Source organism: Syngnathoides biaculeatus, chromosome 2 (genome assembly GCF_019802595.1).
Source record: "Syngnathoides biaculeatus isolate LvHL_M chromosome 2, ASM1980259v1, whole genome shotgun sequence".
Taxonomy (NCBI): domain Eukaryota; kingdom Metazoa; phylum Chordata; class Actinopteri; order Syngnathiformes; family Syngnathidae; genus Syngnathoides; species Syngnathoides biaculeatus.
This window is the reverse complement of record NC_084641.1, coordinates 10,730,899-10,758,586: the sequence shown is the minus strand read 5'-3', so window position 1 is coordinate 10,758,586 and position 27,688 is coordinate 10,730,899. Positions and strand designations below refer to the sequence as shown.

The 27,688-nt window shown below is 40.4% G+C and overlaps 1 protein-coding gene across 1 annotated transcript in view; it reads right to left on the bottom strand.

Moving 5' to 3' along the window:
- celsr3 (cadherin, EGF LAG seven-pass G-type receptor 3) overlaps positions 1–27,688 on the bottom strand; it is an 85,174-nt gene that overhangs the window by 47,626 nt on the left and 9,860 nt on the right. Inside the window, exons 2-6 of the mRNA XM_061808978.1 lie at positions 19,469–19,812; positions 18,028–18,316; positions 3,658–3,880; positions 378–493; positions 154–242 (exon numbers count right to left, since the gene is read on the bottom strand). Coding sequence (XP_061664962.1) covers positions 154–242; positions 378–493; positions 3,658–3,880; positions 18,028–18,316; positions 19,469–19,812 — 1,061 coding nt within the window. The remainder of the gene's footprint in view (positions 1–153; positions 243–377; positions 494–3,657; positions 3,881–18,027; positions 18,317–19,468; positions 19,813–27,688) is intronic.

Below are 27,688 nucleotides of genomic sequence, written 5' to 3'. Positions count from 1 at the left end.
TCTCAAAATTTACTATGCAGACACAGTAAAGCAATTCACATCCAGGAGCAAGTCAAATGATATGAAGGCATGTAATTAAACGTGTAATGTGAGTGACGAGAACAAAATAGCACAACTGTGATAGGTGACACGCAATGACTGTGATTAACTCACCTTGTTGTAATAGTGGATGTGAACTGTATGCCATTCCCCATCACTCACACCTCCAGACACGAAGGGACTCACCTGGGTGGACGATTCACCTGCAGATATTGAACAAAAACAAAATCTAACCACACTGTGCAGCATTTTCTTTTCGTTCTATTAAATACAGTATACTAAGACAGTATGCATATCCCAGGCTTTGGATAAATTCTGAGGCCAATGGAGGAATGTACCTGTGGAATATTTGAGTACCACTTGTCCCTCTTGGATCTCCAAAGCAATGAAGTCGTGCTTCTCGTTGAAACGGCCATTGTAGAACAGAAGACCGTAGCTCTCAAGTGTTGCAAAGCTAGAAAAAACAAAAAAAGCTTCTTCAGCTACATGGCCACGCATAATGGTGGACTTATATGGCTTTTGTGCTAGAACAGTTTTCCTCTGCGTATGTTTTTTTTGTTTTTTATTACTTTGATATTTATTGAAAATGTAGGCACACAGAAAAGGGCTTTCGGGGACAGACAGCAGGAATGGAGATTGTGGATTGGGGTGCGGTGTGGTTATGCAACAATTAACCAATGGGACAAGATGAGAGAGGACAGAAAAAGGCAGGACAGGACAGGATGTGGGAAATGAGTATGGCAGCACTATGGATGAGTCCTGCGGTGGGATGCTTTTATAGATTCTGAACAGCTGTTATTATCAGAATAACCAATTCAAGTCTTTAGCATGTCTATGGGACTTATGAGTCAATGAACACCATGTCACATGCATGTTAGTCAACTGGTGTACAGAGATGTTAAGTCAGCACATTGAGGAAGGGTGGAGGGCCCGGGACACTACACCTGCAATAATTTCAAGCCAGAGAGCCTATTCCGTGGGGGACCTAATCAGTGGGATGTCACACACGCTCCAGAACCCAGTACGGTTCCCCAGCCCAACTGAAGCACCCTGACCACCACCCCGCATGCCCGGTCCCCACCCCTCACCCAACATGCCAAGCTGTCCCCACCATCCTTAACACCCCCAACCAATAACAGGGCCCAACACAGGAGCCAGCTGCAACCTGAAGAAAAGGTTACATTCTGCAAAAAGCGACACCCATGTTAAACACCTGCCTCGAGGAATAGTGGGCAAGTACAACAGGAGAGGGGAGAGGTAGGCGGGGACCAAAGGGTGTTTGTGTGTGGAGGGTGGGGTGGACCCCGTCTCCCCACGGCCCGACAGCCAAAGTTGTAAGCTGGCCAGCTAAAATTTGTGTAGTAGCCAGCTAAAACAAAGGATCTGAAGGGCTGACACAAATATATTACTGTGTGGTCAACATGTTTATTACTAGTGTATTATGTCTTTGGACATAACATGAATATGTTGTCCAAGTCGAGAATTAAACTGTTTTCGCTAATAGTTGTCTCCACAGAGGGAGTAGAACATATTGATGTTCTTGTCCTGAAAAATTATTCTCTCAGCTAATGTTTGTTTGTCTTTGCAACACAGACTCTCCTCCAGCTGGCCTGCACACACATAAACTGCATGCTGGAGCCCGAGGGACCACAGCGGATTTACCCAGTATCTGTATTTCAGATCCTTGGCATTGACAAATAGTGCACCTCTGAAGGTGAATGATGAAGAAGGGGATACAAAATTGTTTCGGGGGGGGGGGGGTGACTTGAGAAATGAAGGTCTTCTGCATTGCTCTGCTTTGAAAATCAGGTCAAACATTTTTTTAGAAACAAACAGAGGAAGAAAATATGGAGATCAATGGTAACAATGTCAGTGGAAACATTTTCAAATTAGTGGAAATATTTTCCAACCAGCCATCTCAAGTTGTCAAGCTGAACAACAGGGTTAAGAAAACATTTGAAAGTATTTGCCTATCTTGCAAAGAGCAATGTTTTTCCCTGAAGCAAGTCACTAAATTTAATATTGACCCATAAGCAAAACTCCACAGAAACAGTCGACCATCTTTAAGGACACCTAGGTTGTTGTTTTTATAAAAATCAGACTACATTAAAGAGAAAATATATATATATAATAATCGTAGTTGAAGTTGTAGTGGGATATTATTATTCATTTCATTCATCTTCCGTTCTGTTTATCCTCACGAGGGTAGCGGGAATGCTGGAGCCTATCCCAGCTATCTTCGGGCAAGACGAAGGCTACACCTTGAACTGGTCGTGAGTTACCATAATTTCCGGAATATAAGCTGCGACTATTGTCACACGCTTTTCAACCCTGCGGCTCATGCAATGATGCGGCTAATTTATGCATTTTTTCTAACGACCACCAGGGGCGCTCAAGCAGAAAAGGTAAGAGAGAGACAGGTGGAATATGTGTGTCGAGGAAGACACAAGTTTAATGTAGCTTTAACTTTGCGCTTTGTGCATGAATAAAATTAGCATGAGCAGACCCTCATCATGGAAAATGCAAGAAGAGATGCATTTGACACAGCTTTCACGTTAAAAGCAATCGAGCTGGCCGATAAAGAAGGAGACAGAGCTGCACCACATAAACTAGGCATAGATGAATCGATGGTGAGACGCTGGAACCGGCAGTGGGAAGAACTGGAGCAACGTAAAAAGACGAGAAAAGCTTTCAGAAGTCATAAAAGCAGGTGGCCTGAACTGTGTTGCTGCTGTGTTACTGCCGTGTCTCAGTAACTTTTACCGGTATGTTTTTTTTACCCTGACCTGTTAGCGCTGTAATACTACCATATTTCTGCTGTTTTACTGTGTTACTTGGAAAGGAAAGCTAAGGTATTATTAAAACTTTGAAAACTCTTTCTGTGTACTGTCTTTCTTTGTAAATATTTCATGTTTCAATGTCAGCACATGCAGCTTATAGACAGGCGCGGCTTACGTATGTACAAAATGTTTTTTTTCCTTTCAAAATGTACGAGGTGAGGCTTATAATCAGGTGAGTCTTATAGTCCAGAAATTACGGAAATCGCAGGGCACATAGAAACAACCATTCATAATCAAGGCAAAGGGCGGTTTTGTTTACGTTAGAATAAAAATCGATTTTATGAAGTCAATGTATACCAGAACTAAAACATTATTTGAACACAAGCTACACTTGGTCTTGCTCAAACTTTGTGAATTGCTGTTTTATACACTAAATTTGGATGTCACTGTACATGAAAGGAAACCTTAAGTCATACTGAGGGTAAAGTAAATGCTTTGATGCAACACAAATAAAGCACCTCAAAGAGTGAAAGGAGGACAGAGGAGAAGATAAGGATGAAAAGGAGATGTTAATGATATCTGGAGATTGACAGATGAAAGATGGAAGAGGAGAAGTCCCAATTTTCACTGGAGTGAGTGATACTGATGAGAAAAGGAAAGCTAGTGCCATCGATCTACGAGATGGAACCAAAAACTAAAAACACAAAAAGAAACAGTGAGATGAGAATCAAAAGGGGTGTAATTATAGATCTCTTGATGAGGGAAATTGGATTTTGAAAGATGAGAGCCCAAGGAAACACGTGATAGGAACAGACAAAAGTCTCTCTTATCTACTTACGTTAAAGAAATGGAGAGGTGGAAGCGCTGTCTGAGGCCCCGGAACATGGCGAAGGTCTTCGGCGGGAAAGAGCGGGAGGTGACGGTGCAGTACGGTCGCTCGTACCCGCCTGCGGGACACTCGCAGCGGAAGCCGCCACCCGAGAGCTCCCGGCACGTTCCTCCATTACGGCAGACGCCCGGCACGCAGCCGCCACGTCGCCTGTCGAACTCGCATTTGTCACCTGTGTGGAAACGTGCGTCATCGTTAGCCATAAGGAATCATACTTTTTATGAAATTACAAAAAATGCAATCTACATAATTCATGTTGCAATTAAGGACAATTTAAATTCTTCCTTTAATCTAAAACATGCATATTTTTGGGATGTGGGAAGGAAGTGGAGTACTTGCAGAAAACTCACATAAGCACAGAGAGAACATTTAAACGCCACTCAGAAAAGTCAGAGGCCAAATTCAGGCCCAAAGGCCGTTTGTGGCCCACCATCCATAATTTTTTGCGTCTGATTTCATAGACTGAGGTAAAGATTTGACTCGGCCTGTGTCGTTTTCCCTGTACTACAATACTTGCTCGATGGACTAGAAGGAAAAGCGAGACAGAAAAAGAAGCGTAGAGGATACCTGCATACTCATGTTTTATAGAAATCCTCATTTATTCGTGTTTTTTTTTAATCTGAGGTGTGCTTATTTGTCTTTGGTTTAGGGGGAAAAAAAACACCTTGGACCTATTTTTTTGTAATGATTCTAGTTACTGTATTTCATTGTTGCGCTATAGCCTTCTGAAAGTTTTACCTGGAAGTTTTGAGGATCTAAAAGTAACACAATAAACCGCTGATTTCACCTCCATCCTCCACCATATTCTTTCCCCGGTGGTTTTTCTTCTCAATCAGCCCGCCAATTACGGTCTCCTCTTTATGCAAATGCTCCTTCATTATGGAATACAAGCAGCAGGGTGCCGCTTCGGTGAGGAGGAGTAAGAGCCTATTATGTAGAGCACTGACCTTTATACTAGATCAAATAAAGTGTACACAGGATATTATTGAAAAAAAAAAAAAACCTTTTAAACATAAGAAGCAATTTGACCTCCAACAAAGCTTAAATGGGTAAGATGGCTACAATGTCTTCATAGCTGTAAGGAGCTTGAGTATCATTCAGAGCGATTAAAAAAATAAGCACAATAAATAACCTCATTAGATGGCGAAATACTGACTGCATTTGATAAAGCAGTAGGAAATAGCTCAATTCATTACAAAAAAAAACCCTTAATAAAAATCCATCAAGCTCAAAGTACATTGTAGTCTTATGGTGAAAACAAACTTGTTGCCTCGTTTCGCTTTTCATTTTACAGGAAAATAATTATGTTGCGGGAACTACCACCCAAAGTACTGTACACTACGGAGAAATCGCTAAATCAAACACTTTGATGTCATACAATTGAAAATTGCACCCATACTGTATTTACAGGATGAGATGCACCAAACTTTGGAGTGCAAATGCACCGTGCAGGATGTGACACAAGATCGCAGCCAGCCAAGCAGTAACTGTGTGTGTGCTGCTTTTTTCTTTGGTGCTTTGAAGCTTCATTTTGCAACAATTGTTCTGAAAGAACACATTTCAACCCAGAGTGAAGAAGAAGAAGAAGAAGAAGAATATCCTGTGCGATGAAGTTATAGAACTCATAAGACAGTCTCTGGAGTTTTTTTTCCCCTTCTCAATACTATGTGTGGTTAGCTTCTTTTTACACTTGGGTGACAATTAAGGATGTTAAAAAGTGAGGTACTCTGTTTCATTTGTACTTTTAACAGGATGGTTTATTATTACAATTGTACAAAAACTAAGGATGTTGAAATATTACCTAAAACCTAAAACATTGCCTGTTCAGTTTTTATGATGGTTAGAAAATGAAAAGAAATGGAAAATTTCTGGACGGAAAAACATTTTTTGAAGTCCAAACAAATTGGAGATCATGCAGAGTCCGAGATCAGATTGTGTTCAACCTTAAAGGTCCCACTTGACAGCCAGCCCCTCCATTGTGTTTTGCCCCTATTTTCCAAGTACCTCCAACTGTGGGTCTCATCCATTTTGTTCCGGCTTCACAGTCCGCCAACACAGCATAAGGAGTAGGACCTTATTTTTCCTGTTAAATTTTACAATGTGCAGTCCAGATCAGAAATTTGGTATGAGATGACTAATTCAAATTACCACAGTTCAATTTAGATGAGCGTGTATGACACCGTCAGTGTGTGAAGTTGTACACAGAGAAAAAGACTGAAAAGAGCCTCCTTGGTGGAGTTAACAAATCCAAATAGCCGGCGGTTTGTCTCCAGACACCCATGAAAAGAAACACCCACGTTAAGCCCTCCACAACCAGAGACGCAGTTTCCACCTTTCCTGGAGTATATTTGGACACAAACATATTCTGACAAAGCAGCTGCTCACACTGACACTCACACTCCCCCCTTTGGCTTCGACATATAAAGAGAGCAGACAAGGTTTGAAACTGCCCTGCAGTTAAATTGCTCCCTAATGACTCTCTTGACAAACTGATGGCACCCTTTGAATCCACACTGCATAAAATGGCAAGCAGAAAGGCATCCCCATTAAATAGTGTACATAAGCAATACATTTAGTTGTGTGTATACTATCTGCAGTATTCCTCTCGTTTATACAGAGACAGACACACACAGAAAGAATCCTTGCCTTTGCCCTCCAGACTGTCAAGTTTGATCACGTTTCTGTCTCTGTTCTGGCACTTTGTTTGGGCTGCTTTTAGCTGGTGCCCACTGGCAAAACCACACATCACACTAAAGCACCCCCCCCCTCCAACACACACACACACACACACACCACACACACACACACACACACTCAAACACGCACATTCAGTATATGCACATAGTTGTGAGTCAATAGAAACCTTCACATTCCCTCATGATGGCTTGGATGAAAACATCATCAGACACAAAAGACATGGAGATGTAAAAACAACAGCGAGGCATGCTTAAAGGCAAATAACCCCCCAACACCCACCCACCCACCCAACACACACACATACACACTGAAGAAATCAGTCTTTTCTCTCATGGAAAATGATATCAGATTTGTGAGTACTTTTAGGCGATGGAGTGACTTCATTGCTGCATACTGTAAATTGGGAGGAGCACTTTGGAAATGGAGTTCGTTAAAATTAGAAGTTACCTTGTTGAAATTGTAATTATTGTATTTCAATTACTTAGTCAAAGTCATATAATGAATTTGATTTTCATTACATTTTGATTTGCGCTCATTGTTTTCTCAAAATGTGGATTAAAACCCTACATTTTGGAATATATCATGTTTTTTCTTCACACAAATAAACTGATAAGGAAACATGATTAAATGTAAATTACATGATTAAAAATTGCTGTTTTGCATTATATATGTGCAGCGCGTGGAAAGCCATCATACCTCATCATATGATGATCCAATGCAAAATTTGTCTAGCCACATTGCTTCATAGGACAAACCAGATAAGTAAATGTTGCATAAAAAAGTTGAAAAATATAAAGATGAAACTGTTCAAAGGTCAATGTACTTCTATGTCTTCAGAGGTGTAACTATAGGGAATTTACATGGAGCCTTCTATTCTGATTATAATCATTTTAGAAGCCCACACAAATGAAAATGCGCCATATACGTACTGTATACCTCAATTGGAATAAATTAATCAGAATGAAGTCGGGCTGCTTTCTATCTGCGCATGCTCAGCCTTAGCATCAATGCGTAGTGACATCATCGTTTATGCACGTAAATATGGCAACTTTCGACCATATATAGTATGCAATGGTGCACTTGGTTTTTTTTCACTACTTTTAACTCGTTTTAATCAAGCTATTGTTTTACTAGTAGTGTAAAAACTAGTGCTGAATAGCCGACGGACATCCATCTTGATAAATGACTTGACACCTATGCCAATATGCACAAATCAAACGGCTGTTAAATGTAATGCACACGTACAGCCCTAAATGGAATAGATCACGCCACATGGAAGCAGTTAGCAGATCTTCAATTGGAATGACAAAGCCTGCTTGTAAACATGACTTGCATGTGTAACCTTTACAAAATCTTGGGCAAATTAAAGTGTAAAGTTTCTCCTATCCAAAGATAACCGTATGGCCACATAAGGCTACACAACCTATTCGACAGGGGCACACTTTTGCCAACACAGCAAATTGTCTTGGTCTCTTGGACTACTTTTCTGCACACACTCATTAATATTAAAATAAATGAATAGACATTAATACTCATGAATAATGCGTGAGACGAGACTTAAATACACAATCACGTACACACACCACCACACACACACACACACACACACAACCTGGTGCGTTTTGAACACCCAGATAAGAACAGGTGGAAAGACAGAGGCTGGAAATACATTTGAAAGTGCATTAAAAAAAACTGCAAAACAAAGACTAGACACCCCAATTAGAGGAAGTAAAGCACAACAGGCGTGATTGTAGTATATTTTCATTTTTCGCTCCCGCTCCTGCCCAATCCCCTGATTGACCGCACAATTCTCGGGACCTGGTGGGAATCCTGAAAAATGTCAAGCCTCTAATCTAGGACAGTGGAGTCCATCAGACTTTTCAGGGAGGCAGGATTTAAACAGAAGCATAAGTGACAACATAGTGGAACAATGCATGCCAAGTGAAAAAATAAGTAATACAGGTTGATAGTGAAAACTTTTGTCAAAAATTGTTTCAAGTCATACATTACTAGAATTGTGCTCAATTTGCAACACTGTAATGATTGTGTTCCATGTACATTTTGGACCTTAGACTTGACTTGGCGGGAGTTTAGTAAATTTCCATTCAAATACGTCCCATCCAAAATGAAGAAATTGTTTTTCAAACAACTGAAGTCTGGAAACTTTATGCCTCTACCTGATTGATCATTTAATCATGATTTCACCTAAGCTCAGCTCATCTTCCAATCTATTGCTCCATCCTTCCTGTCCTTACCTGTTTTCTCTCTCATTCTTGCCTCTTCATTTCCTCATCCCTTCTTCCTCCTCCATGCTGGGCTTAATGTATTCACGCCATCCCTTCATTCATGCAGATGTTTTATTCATCAAAGCCACAATAGTCTTCAACCGCCCCTCGGCATCTTAGTTTGCTCCGCCTGGTCGCTCCCTCCTCTTCCACCCTAGCACGTGGTACATCCCTGGAGGCCAATGCACTGCAGCATCCCTCTTTCTTTTCTCGACATCCCTCTATAGGTCTTGCTCCCTTTTAAAATCTTCCCTCTCTTGTTGTCTCTCTCCTAGAGCCCCTCAAGAAATGCATAATGAACCCCAAATCTTCCCATTTGCTTAATCTGTGACTTTTCGCATAAATAAACAAGCGTTGCTGTCGTCGTTTATTGCTCGACAAGGGATAGCTGTATTGTGAAAGGCAGATTCCATTTGCTGGGTTCAGTTACTTGACAGAAGCTGTTCAAAGGTAAAAACACTTACAGTGGAATCTTCTTTCCTCCTCTGAAATATTTAAGGTATCTCTTTGACTTCATTGCACACATTTTTTTTTTTTTTTTTTTGCCTTTTTGAGCACTCCCAACAGATTGTAGTTGTATCGGCAAAGTGGCCACGTACTTTATTGTCTGGGTTCAAATAGCTAATGCTTATAATAATTGCTTAACTACCACTTAGCTGTTTATTATTTTGAGACAACTAAGCTTTGAACTGTTAAATTGTATTGTATAGTATCAGAGCTGCATGGTGAACGACCACATAAAGACTCGACCTCACAGTTGTGAGGACTGGGGTTCAAATCCCTGCTGCCCCTGTGCGTAGCTTTAACGTTCTTCCATGCCTTCATGGGTTTTCTCCGGGCACTCCGGCTTCCTCCCACATCCCAAAAACTTGCATTCATTGGAAACTAAATCCCCTCCTCCTCTCCTGAGGCGTGATCGAGAGTGAAAATGGTCATTTAATTCTATTTGCCCTGCGATTGCCTGGCAACCAGTTCAGGATGTACCCCGCCTCCTGTCCGAAGATAGCTGGGAAAGGCTCCAGCATTCCTAGGACCCTTGTGAGGATAAGAAGCTAAGTTATAGTATAGTATAGTATAGTATAGTATAGTATAATATACAAACAATATATTACAAATTTAAAAGTTACCGGCAAGTACTGGGAAGGAAATTGGAACAAAGATGAAACTATATGGGGGAGAAAATTATATCTTTAAAGATAAACAAAATGTTGGAGTTCTAACACCCTTTTACGCATGACATCACAAGCATGTTTTGCTTTTTCCATGGCCTTTTGTGTGTTTTTTTTTTTTTTTACAGTTATTGTAAAAGAAGGCCCAACCTCAATAGTTAGTTGTGAAGAGAAGAACATTGTGATCCGAGAAGAAAATACATTGGGCATTATGTGAAGAAAGTGGACTTGCATTCAAAGACTTGGCATCACAGTCCGCAAGAACATTAGAATGTTCCAACATTTCCTTTGCTCTGATATTGTTTAAGCAACCCTAAACATACACCATTATGATAACAACATGTGACTGTTCGTATTAAATCGTACCATCTTCTCATGAGAACACTGTGGAGGTAATGATGTTTGCTGATGGGTATGCTGAGACATTTTGAGAATATGACAGCAGTCTTGTGCTTGTATTTCCCCTCCCTCAGGTCTTTGTATGTAGTAGTCTACCTTTTGAAAGATAGATTGTAGCTTCACCTCCCCTCTCACTTTCATCAGCTACTCCCAGCCTCTGCGTTGTGACAAACAAAGCACTCCCTTTTCCAGTTCTAAACTAAGTCATTTGAAGACCATCGGACTGTTTTTGTGCCACTTCTGCCCCTTCCTGACCTTGCAGGCCAAACGCCAGACAACCTTAACTCTGATCAGATGATCCACTAAGATTTTCCTTAAGTGTGTTTTGCGTTAAGAGTGCATTCATCACGATTTTAGGGTCCAAAACGGGTTGGGCCTGAAAATCTTAAAAAATGAATGTGGTCAATATTTACAACCAAAACCCCGAATGTGTGTGGGGAATGCCAAATCCTCCAGAGTCATGACACTAGAGAATAGCTATGTAGAACAGAATATAGCTGATCAAGAAGCACCCAAAACTTACGAATGCAGAAAAAAAAGTACCGTTTTTTTTGGACTATAAGTCGCAGGTTTTTTTTCCCATAGTTTGGCCCCAGGGGTGCGACTTATTCTCCAGAGTGACTTATATGTGTCATGCTCCTGGCATCCTGCCCAGGCTGGGCGTGGCCAGCCAATTAGTCGGCACACACCCGCACCTCGTTTCGGCTGATTACGCCCGGTTCTTATAGGACCTGGTGACGACTGGTCCTCCGCCAGATCGTTGAGGTTCATGCCCCGTTCGAGCACCCCCGTATCTCTGATCGTATTCCTGTGTGTACCGACCTCCGCCTATACTCCGACCGACCCCATAAGCCTGACTCCTTTGACACTTCTGCCTTCCGTGATCGATCTCCTGTGTACCGACTCCTACCTACCCGCTGACCTACTCTCTACGCCCGACGTCCTGATTACCGCTGCTGCACCTGACTGCCTGCCCGATCCCTGACCATTGAATAATAAACGTTTTTCCCAAATTACCTCTCTCTCCCGTGTCCTCCTGCATTTGGGTCCTACTTCCGTTCCGATGGGTCGTGACAATATGTGAAATTATCAACACATTATTACATCCATACATCAATTTTTCGCGTCACTTAGCAGTTATTTTCACACTGACAAGCATAAGAGGGCGCTCTAGCCCAAAAATGCCATTGAAGAGAAAATTATATTCTGCAGATTATTTTAAACAACATTGTTATGATGTTGCTAACCAATGATGACAAAAGTATTTCATACCATGAATGCAACTTGTCATACGTTGTAAGATGACGCTTCATGTGGGCGTTGAGACTTTCGTCCATTTATCGTGAACGTAATTCAATTTGATTTGCCATCATGATGGTGCGATGGTGAACAGCTCTTGCCGACAAAGGCATATGTCTTTTATTCATTTGATTATCTTGTTTTCATGCGAAGTTGGCAAAATGTTTATTGGCAACATCGAGGACGAATGCTTTGGCATACTGTCCATCTGTGAATGTAGACACGCAGCAGAACCCTCCCTCTCCACAAAGACTGTCCATTCTTATTGAAAACTTCAGTACTCAGATTTTTTTTTTCTTTGAGTGACCTTTGTCAAAGCGTTTCCATAATTACGTAGTTGTTCTGTCACGATCGGGGTTCAACTCGAAGCCTGTGGACTACGGCAACCTCACTGGGACAAACTGTCTCTGCATCATTGCGAGAGCACAGCTTCCGGCTGACTCCGCCATTCAACTTTCCGGGAAGTCATTGGGGCTCGACAAAGTATGGGCTTCCGTGAAAACCAAAACCCTCCTGTCGGGATTCAGAAAGGCTGGAATAGGCTAGTTGTAACTGCCACCGACGACGAGTCTGACTTAAGTGACATAGAAGAGGAAGTGGGCCGTCGTCTACCTCTGGAGTTGGCGGACTTCTTTAAAAGTGACACCGAGGATGAAGATTTCATTGGATTTAAGTTCCCGGATATTTGGAGTGACATGGATGGTTTTGGTAAACTTCTTAGTATGTTATTTACGCTATAGTTATTGGAATAATTTAATATGTTATGATAACATACCAGGCACGTTCTTAGTTGTGTCATGTAACGTAAGCATACCGTTCAGCCTGTTGTTGCCGCTATTATTACTTTTATTTTAAATTGTTCGTCATTTAAATTTTAAGTGACATGTCTGTTCTTGGTGTTGGATTTTATCAAATAAATATTCCCCAAAAATGTGACTTATACTCCAGTGCGATTTATATATGTATTTATCTTTGTTTTCTTGGATTTTATGGGTGGTGCGACTTGTACTACGGAGCGACGTATAGTCCGGAAAATACGGTAAATGAAAACAAAAGCTTCTTATGTAGAAAATGGGTTTCCCCGACAACAAGAAGTATATTCCTGAGCATCGCCGTTTTACAATGCTCTACGTTCGGGAAACATTGGTGAATATCTCTGACTGTTTCTTCTCCTACAGTTCAAGATCTGGTGTGCTTATGTGTGACTTTGAGATCGGCGGTACAATGGAGTCTTTATCTGTACGGTCTGCTGTGATGAGAGTCCAGAGCCCAACACACACGATGATAAAAACTGGTCAATACTCGATTCTTTACCTTTATGTTTGGGGTCTGTAGCAGGTAACTCTTTAGAGACTCAAAATCCTTTATGTGTGTCCCAGACCTAGTAAGAGACTGTACTACATGCTTCATTTTCAGCAAAACATAAAATAGTAGATCTGTGTTGCTTTTTGTTTGCATCATTGACAGGTTTCATACTGTAACACCACACCAAAGGATTGAGCAAATATAGTACTTAGAAGAGTTCAAGTGTGTGATCTAGTTCTCTCACCATGAGTTAAATTTCTCACTTTTACACTCATAACACCTAAAATTAATCTCATCTTTTCCTACAGTGAATTTTTTCATCGTGTCTCTTTCGCTTTGTCTCAGCTTTGGTGTGTATGAAATAGAGCTTGCCGCACAACCACCAAGAGATTTCATTTCTATTTATGTCTTCTCCCCCTCTCCTCACAAACTAATTTAGTCTGGATCCATGTTTGTGTCTTTTCTTCTCTGTGCAGCATGAAAAACTACCTTTATGGTCCAATTACTGTATTATATATTACCATCACAGTGAGTTTTGAAGCTTCAGCTGAGTTTAGCACACACACATAGAGTACATGTGTACCATGGCCACAGGTAGGAAGCAATAATATTTATTTTTTTTTATTTTTTTTGTCAGTAATGTATATCTTTTGATGTAGTTACTTAATGCAGTCACTATGATTTGACGAGTGCGATGGCGCCAATCTACACAGTCGAGCATGAAAAATCAGACGTGTAAAATTTGTTATGAGTAGAAAAAATAGATATTGAAAGACGTTGCTTATTTTGTGTTGTCTTGACATTAATTTACATGTTTATTTCATAAACATTAACAAAACAAGCCTGCTCCTAAACAACTAGTATTCACCCGGAAACAGGAAATACAAGTTAACCGTACTGAGCATGTACGGAAGCGATGCCAAAAGCGCATGTTCCGAGCTGCTTCACGTACTGCGAGCGCATTTACGTCGAAAGTCATCAACATAATGAGCCATGTCAAAGGAAATTCAGTTACACCAGGGGTGCTCAATGCATCGATCGCAAGGCAGTTTTGTTTGCTCGTTTGACAGCATGCCCAAAAAAAATAGACATTAGATTATCATCCACCTCATCGCTTGATCCAGGTGTGGCCAATACGTTGAGCACACATGCACAAAGGCACGTACTAGCAAGCCGGCCAGCTGCTTGAAAAGTAGATCTTGGGGGTAAAATAAAAACCTGGCCACCCCTGAGTTACATTGAAAACATTTCTGGGATATAACACAGGTAATGTTTCAGTTTCTAACTAGAGTAAGTATGAGATTGTGATTTACTTTGACTTGATCCAAGTTCTAACGTTAGACTATTCTGTCCATGTATCTAAATGTGAACGGTCATTTTCCTCGTGGTACGAGTTATCTTGAAGTTGAAAACTTTTCCCCTCTACATGCTTTAGGAAGATATAGATCATCTACTGCTAGCTTTCATCAATGGATTGACAATAGATACTGCCATAAATTACGCTACATTATGACAATATATCACGATTCCTGACAGGAATGTTTATTCCAATGTATCGCTAGCTCGTTGCCACTAACGCCGATTATGTTCAACTAAACTTTCAGCATTTTCAAAACATTGCGGGTATAGACGGTTTGTGTTTATTCCTTGTCAGACCAGTGCATTTAACGTTTCTTCAGAAAAAGTTTGTCAGATCAACAATCTTTATTGATGAAAATTTTTAAATACTGTTTTATATCATATTCTACTAATATCAGTCAAAACTGGAAATGATCATTTATGAGTTTGAAATTTTTGTTCTCTATTTTAGTTATGTATTTGTTTATTTTATTTTTAATTTACACTTATTTTATATTAATCCAGCAAGTTATTTTAAGGCCATCTACAATCACACCCACAACTTTATCTGCGAACATGACTGACCCCACCCGTACATTTTTCAAATGTCAGTGACTGCTTGATGTATAAGAATCTGATTTGTTGCACCTTTTTGAGATCTTTTGGCCTATTTAATTTTGCCCAAGAAGTTCTATTTGAGCAATTGTTTGACTGAACCGGTCTGGAGGTAATCATGTTTGGTTGTGCTCAGTGAAAATAAACTCAGCTTTCCCCCCCAAAAATTGATTAGGAATACTTAACTCATGATTTAACAAGGGGAACTTACTTTTTCACATGGGACGAGGTAGCCTTGAATAGTTTTTTTTTTCCTTAATAAAGAAAATCACCATTTACAAGATGGATTTTATGTTTACCTGCTTTCTTCTTTTTCTTAAAGATACAATTTTTGGATCATTTTCAATATTAAAGTGGGGAAACTATGCAAAACAATGTTCTACCCCTCGAGGCTGCCTCATTTGTATCATGTCAGTCTCCTCTACTCGCCCAACATCAGTAGCTGTTGTTTTTCCTCATTTTGGTTCCACCAGCATTTCTGAGTTCAATTTAAGTAAAACAATTTCCAACATTTTAACATCTATCACCACCTTCTGTGTTTTTTTGGGTTTTTTTTTTGTGACTCATCGCAAATGTCTCAGCGGGAGTTGGAAACCACTTTTCCTCTATGATGCAACACTGAGCAGCATAATTTGAATTCTAATGGAGGAGAGCGTTAAAAAAAAAAAAAAAATACAATACAGCAGGTTGTAGACTAAATCGAAGCAAAATTATTGAGTAGCGGTGCGGCATGCATTTGTGTACGTAAATGACAAAGTAACAGGTAGACTGCAGAGGAGACGTTCTCCCACGAGGCAAAGATGTGCGTTTCATGTTGTCAGCTTCCACATGACAAAAGAGGGAAAACAAAGCAGATCAAAAGCAATATCAATGCAGGACACAAACAAAAGAGAATGTTGAACTCCACAAATTGTGCTTTTTTTTTTCTTTACACTCCAAAAAAAATAATAATAATAATACCCGAGGCCACCAACTCATTTATTGACTTGGAGATGATCCTGGTTTGTGATTCATGAGTGGCCAGACACGTTTATCTGTCTTAGATCTGGACCACATACAGGAATAATTACAAGAAAATGAAAAATAACTATAATTATAGGACCATGATAACCAGATTATATTTATGAATCTTTCGTGTGTAGAAAAACCCTCCATTCCTGATCCAAGCAACTCTTCTCAATTTGCTAAATTCCTGTCTTAACAGTGCAAGATCATTCCACACAGAATAAAAATCACAAATGTTTCAGATTTGAATCACTGGGGTGGGAACCACAATGTAACTTGGAGAATAATATTATTGCAGTATTTTCCCAACGGGAATGATGATCATCATCAACATCATGAGACAGTGACTATGCAATAATGAAAATAGCAGAAGAAAATCTGCTACCATACATTTCTCAGAACATTTTCATTATTTAATATCTGACAAAGCAGAAATGTGTGCAATTATTTATTTAAAAGGGTGTTTTTATTGGTGGTTTCGATACGCGGTGTTGATTGCACATGTAGAAGAACACCACCACCTTTATTTGCTAGACGTGCTGCCCACCAAAATCTCTAACAATAGCAAATAAAATACAAATCTGAAGTCCAAAAACAAGTTGTTTAGTTCCACCTCTAACCACATTGCATTACTGATAAGAACTGAGTGAATTAATGAGTAGAATCTAAAGTAACGATAACCAATCAACCATTAAACTAGTGTCATTATGTCATCCTTTAGCAGAGCGCTTGTAAAAATAAAGACCTCCTCTTGCATGAACACCTTACCTTTAAGTTGATGGCTTGTACCTTGCCGTTGACTAAATAACTACAACCAAGAGAAAACTACAGTAAACTCCGACTATTCACTGAGACGGAGACCAATTGAGAAAATTGTATATACAGATTTCCACAAACTATAATCCCTGAAAAACTTTCATTTTAAACATCCATCCATTTTCTTTGCCGCTTATCCTCACGGGGGTCACAGGAAGTGCTGGAGCCTATCCCAGCTGTCAACGGGCAGGAGGTGGGGTACACGCTGAACTGGTTGCCAGCCAATCGTAGGGCATATAGAGACAGACAACAATCACAACTAGGGGCAATTTAGAGTTTCCAATTAATGTTGCATGTTGTTGGGATCTGGGAGGAAACCGGAGTGTCCAGAGAAAACCCACGCAGGCATGGGGAGAACATGCAAACTCCACACATAAAACCAGAATGAGACCAGAAAAATAGTTTCGAAGAGGGTAATATTATTTTTGGTCCATGGGAACATTCCAAAAACTGTCACATTAAAATGTGACTCTGTGTTCTGAGCCCAAAAAATAAAAAATCTTCATTTTGTAAACTAAAATGATTTTCACAATTGGAGATTTGAGAGAATACATCAAGTGGAACATGTTAACCAAGTTTGAAGTAATCGAATCGGAAGTGTTATCAGAAGGCAAAACAAATGTATTACCAGTTACAGAAAACAAATCAAACACTTGGAAAAAATAGGGGAAGCCTGGAATTGCATAAATGTCTTTTTTTTTTTCCTTGGTCCGATCCAGCTGTACATTCCCATTAGCCAAGATTTTGATGCAATCTTGTGGCATTAAAGGCAAAGAAATTGCATAAAAATAGGTGAGTTTTATGCAAATAGCTCAGGTTATGTTTGGAAAAGTGAATTTGCGAAAAGTGAACCGTGAACTGGGTGGACTTTTTTGGTACTCAATGTAATGTACGGCGGCACGGTGGCTCAGCTGGAAAGCGTTGGCCTCACAATTATGAGGTCCCGGGGTCAATCCCAGACCCGCCTGTGTGGAGTTTGCATGTCCTCCCAGTGCCTGCGTGGGTTTTCTCCGGGCACTCCGGTTTACTCCGACATCCCAAAAACATGCAACATTAATTGGAAACTCTAAATTGCTCCTAGGTGTGATTATGAGTGTGAATGGTTATTTGTCTTGATGTGCCCTGCGATTGGCTGACATCCAGTTCAGGGTGTACCCTGCTTCCTGCCTGTTGACAGCTGCAATAGGCTCCAGCTCTCCCATGAGCTTCGTGAGGATAAGCGGCTAAGAAAATTGATCGATGGATGGATGGATGGAATGTATGCTCTTACTCACTATTTAAACATATTTGAGGTATTCGTTGCACCACACGCTCTTGCAAATTGCAATGCTTAATTTTAGTCAAACAGCCTATTAACTGTGGTTGTGCATATAGAGTACATCACGACTCACCAGTGTAGTCCTCGCGGCAGATGCACGTGTACCCTCCCTCTTTGCGGGCGCACACCCCTCCGTTCAGACAAGGGTTGGAATAGCAAAGATTGATCTCGGTCTCACAGTAGTCGCCCGTGAAGCCCAGTGGGCAACGGCAGCGCAGACCGGCGATGGGGTGAATTGGCCGGAACAAGATGGAGGGTGAGGAGATGAAGGGGGCGGAACTATTGAAGCGCAGCACAGAGATGCACTTCATGTAGTTCTGACACGGCTCACGTAGACACACGTTGTCGTCAAATGGAAGGACCTGGCGGGACAGCAAATGTCACAGAAAGAAGGACATTGATCATAGCGTCTTCAATGGGGGTGTGGGCAGTCTAGGGTTGACATTTGAGCCCCTCGAGCAGATCACAGATGTTAAATTCCATATTATTCTATGTGGCTCGTGAAAGCGTTACATCAGTTTTCCTTAACTTCTGTTCAAAACTAGTAATCCATCATGAAAATGACAACCAAATCCAGGGGCAGTTATGAAATATGACATATTAGGTAAGAAAAGACAAACAACTACTGGTTTTTTTTTCCTGAAAAGAAAAAACATTAACCTGACACACTATTTCTGTGATGTCCACAAAACAGGAAAAAAGAATAATCTTAATAATTAGAATGTTGTTGAATTTGTTTTTACATAACAAGTAAGCAGTGCATTTTCCATTTTGTTCCTTCTCTATACTGAAAGTGAACTGACCGATAACCTGAAAAACAAAGGCGACCTTCAACCGATTTGTAGTGTCCCATTACACCCCGAGCAAAAATAAATGTGTGGTTTCACTGTTATAAGTGAAACTCTAACAACGAAGTTACATGTGATGAGAACGAGCTCATATAACTAAACTGTATGTTTAAAAAATGCCATAACATCACTGTGGATAAATGTACATCTCTCAGCATTTAATATTTGATGCACCTTAATACTCACATGAATACTGAAATATATGGTTTTAGATGAACTATAGTACATGTATTCTTACATTAATTTCCTGAATTCAAACAGAACCTTCCTCCCTTCGAGGTGAAACTCCTTTAATGCTCATCCCTGTCATATGCTCCAATATGGTTTATGTTAAAAAAAATATATAAAAATGAAAAAACTTTCTTTCAGCTTGTCCCGTTCAGGGTCACCACAGTGTGTCATCTCAGATGAATGCTCATATTTGTTTGGCACACGTTTTACGCCAGATGCCTTTCCTGACGCAACCCCTTGTGGGGTGTGGGGGCCCCTGTGCGAAACGAACTCACGACCCCTGGTTTACCAAATCGATGCTCTGACTGCTGAGCTATGGACCCCCACTAGAATGGTTGACGTTACTATGGGAATAAAAGGAAACATACATCACCAGTAACTGAGTTTTGCGTCTTAAAGGCAACTGTGTTCGACGTATCCTGCAGGGTTACGAACCTCCATCTGTGTGAGCGAGGTCAGCCGCGGCCTGTTAAGGTACAACTGTTCCTCCAGAGCCTCTGAAGGAAAGAAGTGTCCTCCTGGTAGCGCCGCGGAGAAGCTCACATTCAGGATCCCTCCCGGTGCTGCGTCCATGTCCGGCTGGATGTTGAAGACAAAAACATCCTCGACGGGCACAGAGAGAACCGCTGATACGCCCTCCAGAAAATGACCCAACAATGGTGACAGGAAGTGCTCTTGGGACATGTTCTGCAGGCGCACTGTGACGCTGCTGCCCAGCATGTCCTCGGTGATGATGAGCACACGGAGAACGCAATGTGCTGAAATGCTGTGCACACCGTCTGTAAAGCAAAGAAGAAAAAGAGTACAAAAAGAGTTATTAAATTTTACGCAATCACACTTAATCCCCTAAGACTTTTTTTCTCTTAACCATTCTCATACTTAAGTGGATAAAAGCACAAAAAGACAAAAAAGAACAAAGAGGTAAATACCATTCTTGGTCCATATCAAGATTTCAGATACTCTTAAATTAAATAATGCCACTGTGTTTGTACTATGTGCAAAAATATCTGGCAATAGGATAGAATTAGTAATGCAATTGGGGGATGAAAAATGACAACCCCCCCCAAGCAAGATAAATAAGATGAGTGATAACGTATGTGACTAAAGACACAGAGGAGCTCATTTACTAAGAACCCAAGTAGCGGGCTCAAAACTGCATGTTGGCTCAAACAGATTGCCAACACTGTTGACACCAGGTGTGAAAGTAGTGGAGACTGCAAGATTTAAAATGGGTTTTACGCGAGAAAAAGCTCTATTTTCCCCATTCACAAGAGCAATGCAAGCGCAACATGCAGTTTCAAGTGATGGAATCGGAAGTGTTAGTGGAAGGTAAATTAAAAACATGATTGAAATACAGAAACCAAATCTATTCCTCCGATAATTCGAGGGACACCAGCAATCACATAAAACCCATGTTTTGTTTTTTTTTTTCAATTTAACTGGTCCTGAGTGTGTGGCAATTGGATGAAGGGTACAGTATGGTATGTGCGGATCTTGAGTAACATTGCGTTTAAAACTTGAGATAGCCGAAAACTGCTCTGAGAGATGGCAGTCATAGCTGTCGCAGTGCGCTGAAATGACCCAGACGCAAGGAGAAGCAGAGTTAAAAGGAGTTTTGTCATCGCTGATATGGCGGGACCCCTTCCTGTGATTGGCTGAAAGTCAGCCTTTACGTCATTCGGAAACTACAAAACAGAATAGGCAATTTGGGTTGTATTTTTGAGGCATTAAAATTAATTACAATTCACACTTCACATTATTGGAAATATTCTCCCCGTCGTTTCTCATTTTGCTTGAGGCACGCTGGCAACGCTCTGAATCTTGCATCCTCTTTTCAGGCATGCAAAAGACACAAAATCAGCCAACTCAATTTGTCTCATATTGGATGAATCACAGTGTGCATAGACATGTGCCACAATGTGCAAAATGAACAATTTTGAGCATTTGCCGGATAGAATCCTGGTTGCGGCCTGTTAGTAGACGGGCTACCACTCCATCAATCAAGTGTTCAGATGGAAACCTTTAATAAATCAGGCCAGGACCGTTTAAAATGTGGGCTCAAAATAAAATCATGACCATAAAAACATGTATCAGAAAGCCAAAAAAAGAGCAGGTACACATGGAAGGGGACAGGTGAAAAAGAGAAAGAGAAAAAGAAAACTACAAAACAGAACAATTGAATATAAAAGAAAAAAATGTCTGATTAAGGATGAATATGAAAGAACAAATGAGAAAATGATCGTTGGAAACTCAATAATGATCAAATATTCAATTATACTATAAATCATGATTTGTCTATTGTTGCCTCATTTTCCCGGAAAACCTTTTCAGTCTCACATTCGTAATTTGCCCTTTTAAAAAGGATGGGCAGGGAGGACCAAAGAATTTGCTCAGAAAAACTCATCAAGTGAAAGCAACAGAAGGAGAGTGGCCTAAAAAGATTGTGAGAGAAAAGGCAGAAGCAGGAGGTACGTCAGGATGGGGGTTGGGTGGGGTGGCAGCTGGTTTGATTACCGGATTATGAGGAGCCTCACTCCCTATTGACCTCAAACACACACACACACACGGAGGGCAATAAATAAGGAGCCAGCCATTAAGTAGGAACACAAAAAAATAGATGACCATTTACAGACTACATGGAAAAATAATATAGTATGGACACACAAACCACACCACATCCCCACAGCACATGCTGTAGGTATGATTCAATAAACGTGATGTCGTCATCGTCAACTTCCGAGGGGCAAAGGGCAACATATTTCATTATTGTCATCACTCCATATCATGTTGTACAAATTGAAGCTGATCTGCCATTGTTATTTAAATGACGCTGAATTCTTGGAAATGACTGTGGATAATCTGCTAGAGTAGGATTTAATTACTCAGTCACATACACCCACTTCCCCTCCCCCCACCCCACACACACACACACACACGCACTTGATTGTGGATTTATATTCTAACATTGTAAAGAATGGAACGCTTCTCCCCTCCTCCCCCAAATAAAGTAAGTACATTTATGTACAGCATGGCATTATGAATCACGTACAATGAATCGGAGCGAATTTCAACCCTACAGCCATAATTTTAAAAATGCTACTCTAAAGAACTAGTGATGGTGTTGACTGAGCAGACCAATTGTTTTTAGGACAACCGCAAACCAGAGAATTTATTTTTTTAGTGAAACCGGTTTGTCTGTAAATTCATTTGAAGGATGACATAGTGGAGTGGCACATGTGCAAAGCAAGAAGCAGTTTAATTTTGGTGCTACTGCCACAGTCCCTAAAAGCACATAACTCAACTTTCCAAAATGGGAAAACATATTTTTTAATGGAATAACCTCAAAAGAGCGTGCTTCAATACAATTTTCTGTTTGTTTTTTTTTTTTTAGCTGAATTTATATTCTATTTTATCCAATGGAATACCCCCACTAGCACCAGTGAATCAAAAATGATACAATCCTGTCATCATATGCCATATTCAGTGCGCCACATGATAGAGTGCGTGTAAAAAAAGCAAAGCAAAATCGGCAAACAGACCAATGCAATTGTTGTGGTCATGGGTTAGGGAAAGGGCTACAGCTGCAGTGAGTGCAATTTTCCAGTTTTACTAATTGCTCTATTAGAAGCCACAGCGAGCTTGGAAAATAAAACAAAGTCAAGTAATTTACAAATACAAACTGCGCACATTCTGCCACACAAGTCAACATAAGGTAATACATCAAAATGTTTTATTCTTGTGAAGAATAACAAATAATGGGTAATTTCTTCTGGAAAAATAAATATGGTTTTACATCATTTAGATCATTTTTGTTCAATTTATGTCTGATGTTAGCAGTTATTTAATTTTGTATGAGGATTGGAACACAAACACACACACACACACAAATGTCCTTCACTTTGCTCTCTGACCTTCCAACACCAATCAGTTATCCTACTCTGACGAAGGTTAAGAAGTGTAAGCATGCCTCACTAGCACATGGGAGATGTGAGCCTTTGACTGACATTTTGCAAATCCCACCGCAGCCAGTTAGATGCACAATCATGTGACCAAACAAGGTCAAAGATCATCTCCAGCGGAGACGTGAGCGCCTGCAGAGTGCAAGAGAAGTCGATTCAGAACAAAAGCCTGCAACACTTAGCATACAAGATAGAGAGAATACATGAGAAAAACATGACCGTTGTTTGATGTCATTATTAATTCAGAAATATACAGCACCTCCAGCCTTTGAATGGAAAGCCAAGGAACTATTCTGAAACACTCTTGAGTGGTGATGTGAAGTGAGGACAGGTGATTTTGTGTGTATCTTCCTTATAAAACATCAATGTTATCAATAATGTACCACCCTTTTTGACGCTTTTGCGTGCATGGAAACAATAAAACATTAATATCTTACAAAGGCCACAAATGGAATGTTACTTCGGTATTTTGTTTCTCAACAGAGGAACAAAGCATTTTCTAAATAACTGGAGAGAAGCTTTGAGCCCCTGCGGACTTGGAGACGCCGTCTTCCCCTTCAAAAGTGTGGAGAGGGCTTTTAAAGCCTTTGGAGAGTGAACATGCTGATGTGGAATAACCACCAACTGGGTCCCACTGGTGTTCTGGCACCAGTTCAACATAAGAACAAGGCGGGTCTGATGAGCGCTCTGCCTCGAAGATGCTCGGTGGGTCGACGAGAGGGGATTTCAGCGCTATCTCACTTTGCCAGGTAGCCTGACTAATAGGACACTGAAAGTGCCATGAATGTCAGAGCATGCCAAGCTCACATCCGGGAAAGACGGATAGAAATAATTTTGAAAGTCATGGTGAGAGCTTCCTCGCTGCAGTCGGTGAAAACGGATATGGAGGGTTTAGAAAAGGGCGCCACAAATAACATTAATGAGAAATGGTCTGGTGATGCACGTGCAGACAAACACCGGATAGTTGAATTCCCCTGACGTCCTTTGGAGAAATATAAGAAATCTGACCTGCTGTCAAACATGAGGTGTCACAAAACATCAGCACACCTCACCAGAGCTCACGCTGTCCAAAAAGGATCAATGCAATCTGTGTCTTCAGCTGTCTTGTGCTTTTATTTTTTGTCTTATTTTTTGCTCTATGCTCTTACTCCAAAAGAGGAGTACCCCAACCAGAGATGTCAAATGAAGATGAAGATGAGAAGAAAAGAAAAACAAGTGGTTATAATGAATACCTGATGCCATGAGATTCAAGTCATCGACCAGTAGAAAAAAGAAAAAAAACCACGCGCCCCCTCCCCTCGCCATCAACCCACTGACCCCCCACTGTGGTGTCCTTGAGCACAACACTGATACTCTGAACTGCTCATCGGGAACTAAGCCACCCCCCAGCTCCAATACGTACCACTAACTGGGCACAAAGGAGAGGACAAATATTGGAATATGCACGGAAGCATATGCGAGTATGTCATGACAAGAAGTCGTCATCACCGTTACTAAGGAACGTTATCAACATGAAGAATATTTCCATTATTACTGTGGTCAACTTGCTTTTACACTTGTATGCAAACGAAGAATTTTATTAATTGAGATGCATGAGGCGCATCTGCAATGCAAATCACGCCGCCTCCATAAGGTAGTGTTTTATTGTTCATACACTTTATGAATCCATGATGATGTTTACACTTGTATGGCCGTTAAGAATGTGAAAATAGTGCTTTAAAAATTCCCCGGACAGTTCATAAACACATATTATGGAAACAGTTTGTCCCTGTGACTGATACGCATTATTTTTCATGCAAACAAAAAAAAAATCTATGGTTTTAATGTAGATGGGAATTAACACCCATGTAAGATAGAGCCACAGCACTTTAGCAGAAATGGGAGTTTGGGCTTTTTTTTGGGGGGGGGGGGTCACTTTCAATGGATTTGCATACAGACAAAAGGTAATATATTGTTTTTCATATTAGACTTTTCCATAAAAATATTGAAATCCTTCACCCAACCACAATGGACACGTTCACAATGTGAGTTTAGTAGTTTTGAGATATTTCGTGAGACTCATCGGTTAAACATCCAACATTCCAACAGACATGCAGTGCCTCAGCCATTTAGTGTCCTCCAGGTTTTAAGGTTTTGTCTTGTGATATAAGGAAATGCATTTCTCATGAACAGTGCTAGGCAATGTTCACGTGTTAGAATTTGATTGCAGGCAGGGTAAAAGAGTTGGGGGGTTTTTCTGTTGCAATGGTAGTGCAGTAAAACCCCGCAATTCTGGGGAGACGCGCACTGAGCCCTCTTATAAACAAGTGCTAGTTTTAATTGACGCTCCTCTAAAAATGTTTATAATTACGCATTACCCAAATATATAGCACTATGATCCCAAAATGTTTGGAACTCTTTTTACATTTATCATCTTAAAAATTGATTTAGGCTAACGTTAAGTCACTCAGTCGGGATATACCACACTTTAAAGTAGTACCAACACTCCAATTAGTACTTTCCTACTTGGCAGGGCTTTGGCACCGCTTTGAGGAATCTGGGAACTCTATAGAAAGACGGAAAATTATGAAAAGGTCTTACGACAGTATATTATACACCATGACTGAATATATGTATCCTTGATTTTATCCAACAACGACGTCAAAAAACAGCACGTTGAGCATCTTGAAGATAGAAAGGTGCTGTATAAAATCCATCCAATCCCCTACTTTAGATGTGGAATTGCAGTACTACCAGTAAAAAAAATTAACTCAATTCATTCGCCATAACCGTTGATACGATTGCTGCGAAATCATAAAGGTCTCTGAAGTAACTTTGGCGACAGATTTAATCAAATTCATTTCAATCTCTTCATATGCCGTCAAGTTCAAGGGATACGGTGGTAGAAGACTCGTGTAACAGGATTAAATGTTAAAAGCCCCTCTTGCATCGCATTCATATTCGCGTTGGTTAAGAGTCTGGCTGAGTATCTGCTCACTAGCTCATTTAAGCGATTGGGATTAAAAGTAAAAAGCCCGGGGGGGGGGGGGGGGGGGGGGGTTACAACTAGCATGCAAACCACTTTTTTAAAAATCTCCCAAAATTGGATTTAGGGTGAACAAAATCCATGTGGTGCTTCTCAGAAATACACAAAATGACTGTCATGGTGCCCTCAGCCCATTAGTGTCCAGTCCATGTTTACAACCATCAGATGGGTTCAGTCCCATTTCACACTGCGCTCGGCCCGCTTGTGAATCACCTCTCTGTTCCCTGAAAAGCCCTCAAGTCCAAGAGCGAGTTGACTTTCCAAAACACTGGTGTGACAGTTCTCTCCAGATAAGGAATGTAGAGACAAGATAAGAAGGCTTTTCTTTTGACGCAACCAAAAGGAAGGAAATACTCACTGACATTAATAATTGTGATCAATGTTACTTAAGTCATTGCTTGTGCTGCTAATTAAAGTTAGCGATGATGACAATTACTTCCCATGGGAAATTTGTTTAGAATACAAACACGTCGGACTTCAGAAGTTATGTCATCTATCAACACTAAAATGCAAATATGGGTTAACATCAATTTATAGCAGTAAGTATTGTTGGAGCATCATGGAGCGACATCTGAGACTGGCCTGGCTGCTGGTTTCTGCTCTATTTGTTTTGAAAGCCTTTCAAGCCTTGAGGTCAGTCATTATACTAAAAGTGGAACTCAGTTGAAAAAAAAAAAAACCCCACACACACAGAGCGCAACACCGGCACCATCAGAGTTCAAAGCAGCCTTCTACAATAAAAGCTTTAATCCTTTACATTAAACCGGATACTAGCGCTGACACAAAAGCCATCTCCCATGTTAAGTCCCTTCCCATTAGCCTGTATCACATGAATACACGCATGGTGTCTATTGTACCTCATAAGTTGATCTGCGGCTTCACACAAATCCACCCTCCTCTGACCTCACAGACATGCATGTGGAAGAATGATTAACAGCTGGAATGTGACAGCTGCCAATATCCAGCTTGTGTCTTGGAGTTCTTCTGTGATAAACATCCGTGGTGGGAAGTAACAAATTTAAAACACTTTGCTACAGCTCAGATTTTTCAGGTACTCTGCTGTACTTTCCTGATGACTTTCTACCTTTCCTCCTATTTGAAACAGGATGTGTACTTTCTACTTCTTATGTTCTCAAAATAATTTAATTACCTTTTTCAACCGCCATGGACATGACGTAAAAAAAAGACAAATAGTGACAGGTAAAATCACTGTTTAGATAATAGTCATCATTTGTAATCTTCAGGTCTTTTCCGGCAAACAAAAGCCTCAGCGGCTTGGAGGAACATGAACTAAAGAGCAGTAACAACAACTTCTGGCAGCCAAAAATTGTCAAATCTTAATTTTTAAAAAAATGGTCATTATTATAAGCTAATTAACAAAAAGAAATTATCAGTTAATTCATATCAGCAAAGCTATGGGAAGACATTTTTTTTTACATAAAAATCAAAACAGAACTATCCAGCTTTTGGATTAAAACAATAAGAAAACATGCAACATGTAATGTTTTTCTACTTCTCAGCACACAGCAAGTTAATAAAGGAACACTATTTTGCGTGCAGAGACTTTTTTTCACTGTGCCAAGTTTTCAAAACGTATACAGTTTCTAAATAATAGCACAAAATATTTATTTTTCTTCTCAAGTACATTGTAAAGTCTGTACTTTTTTACTC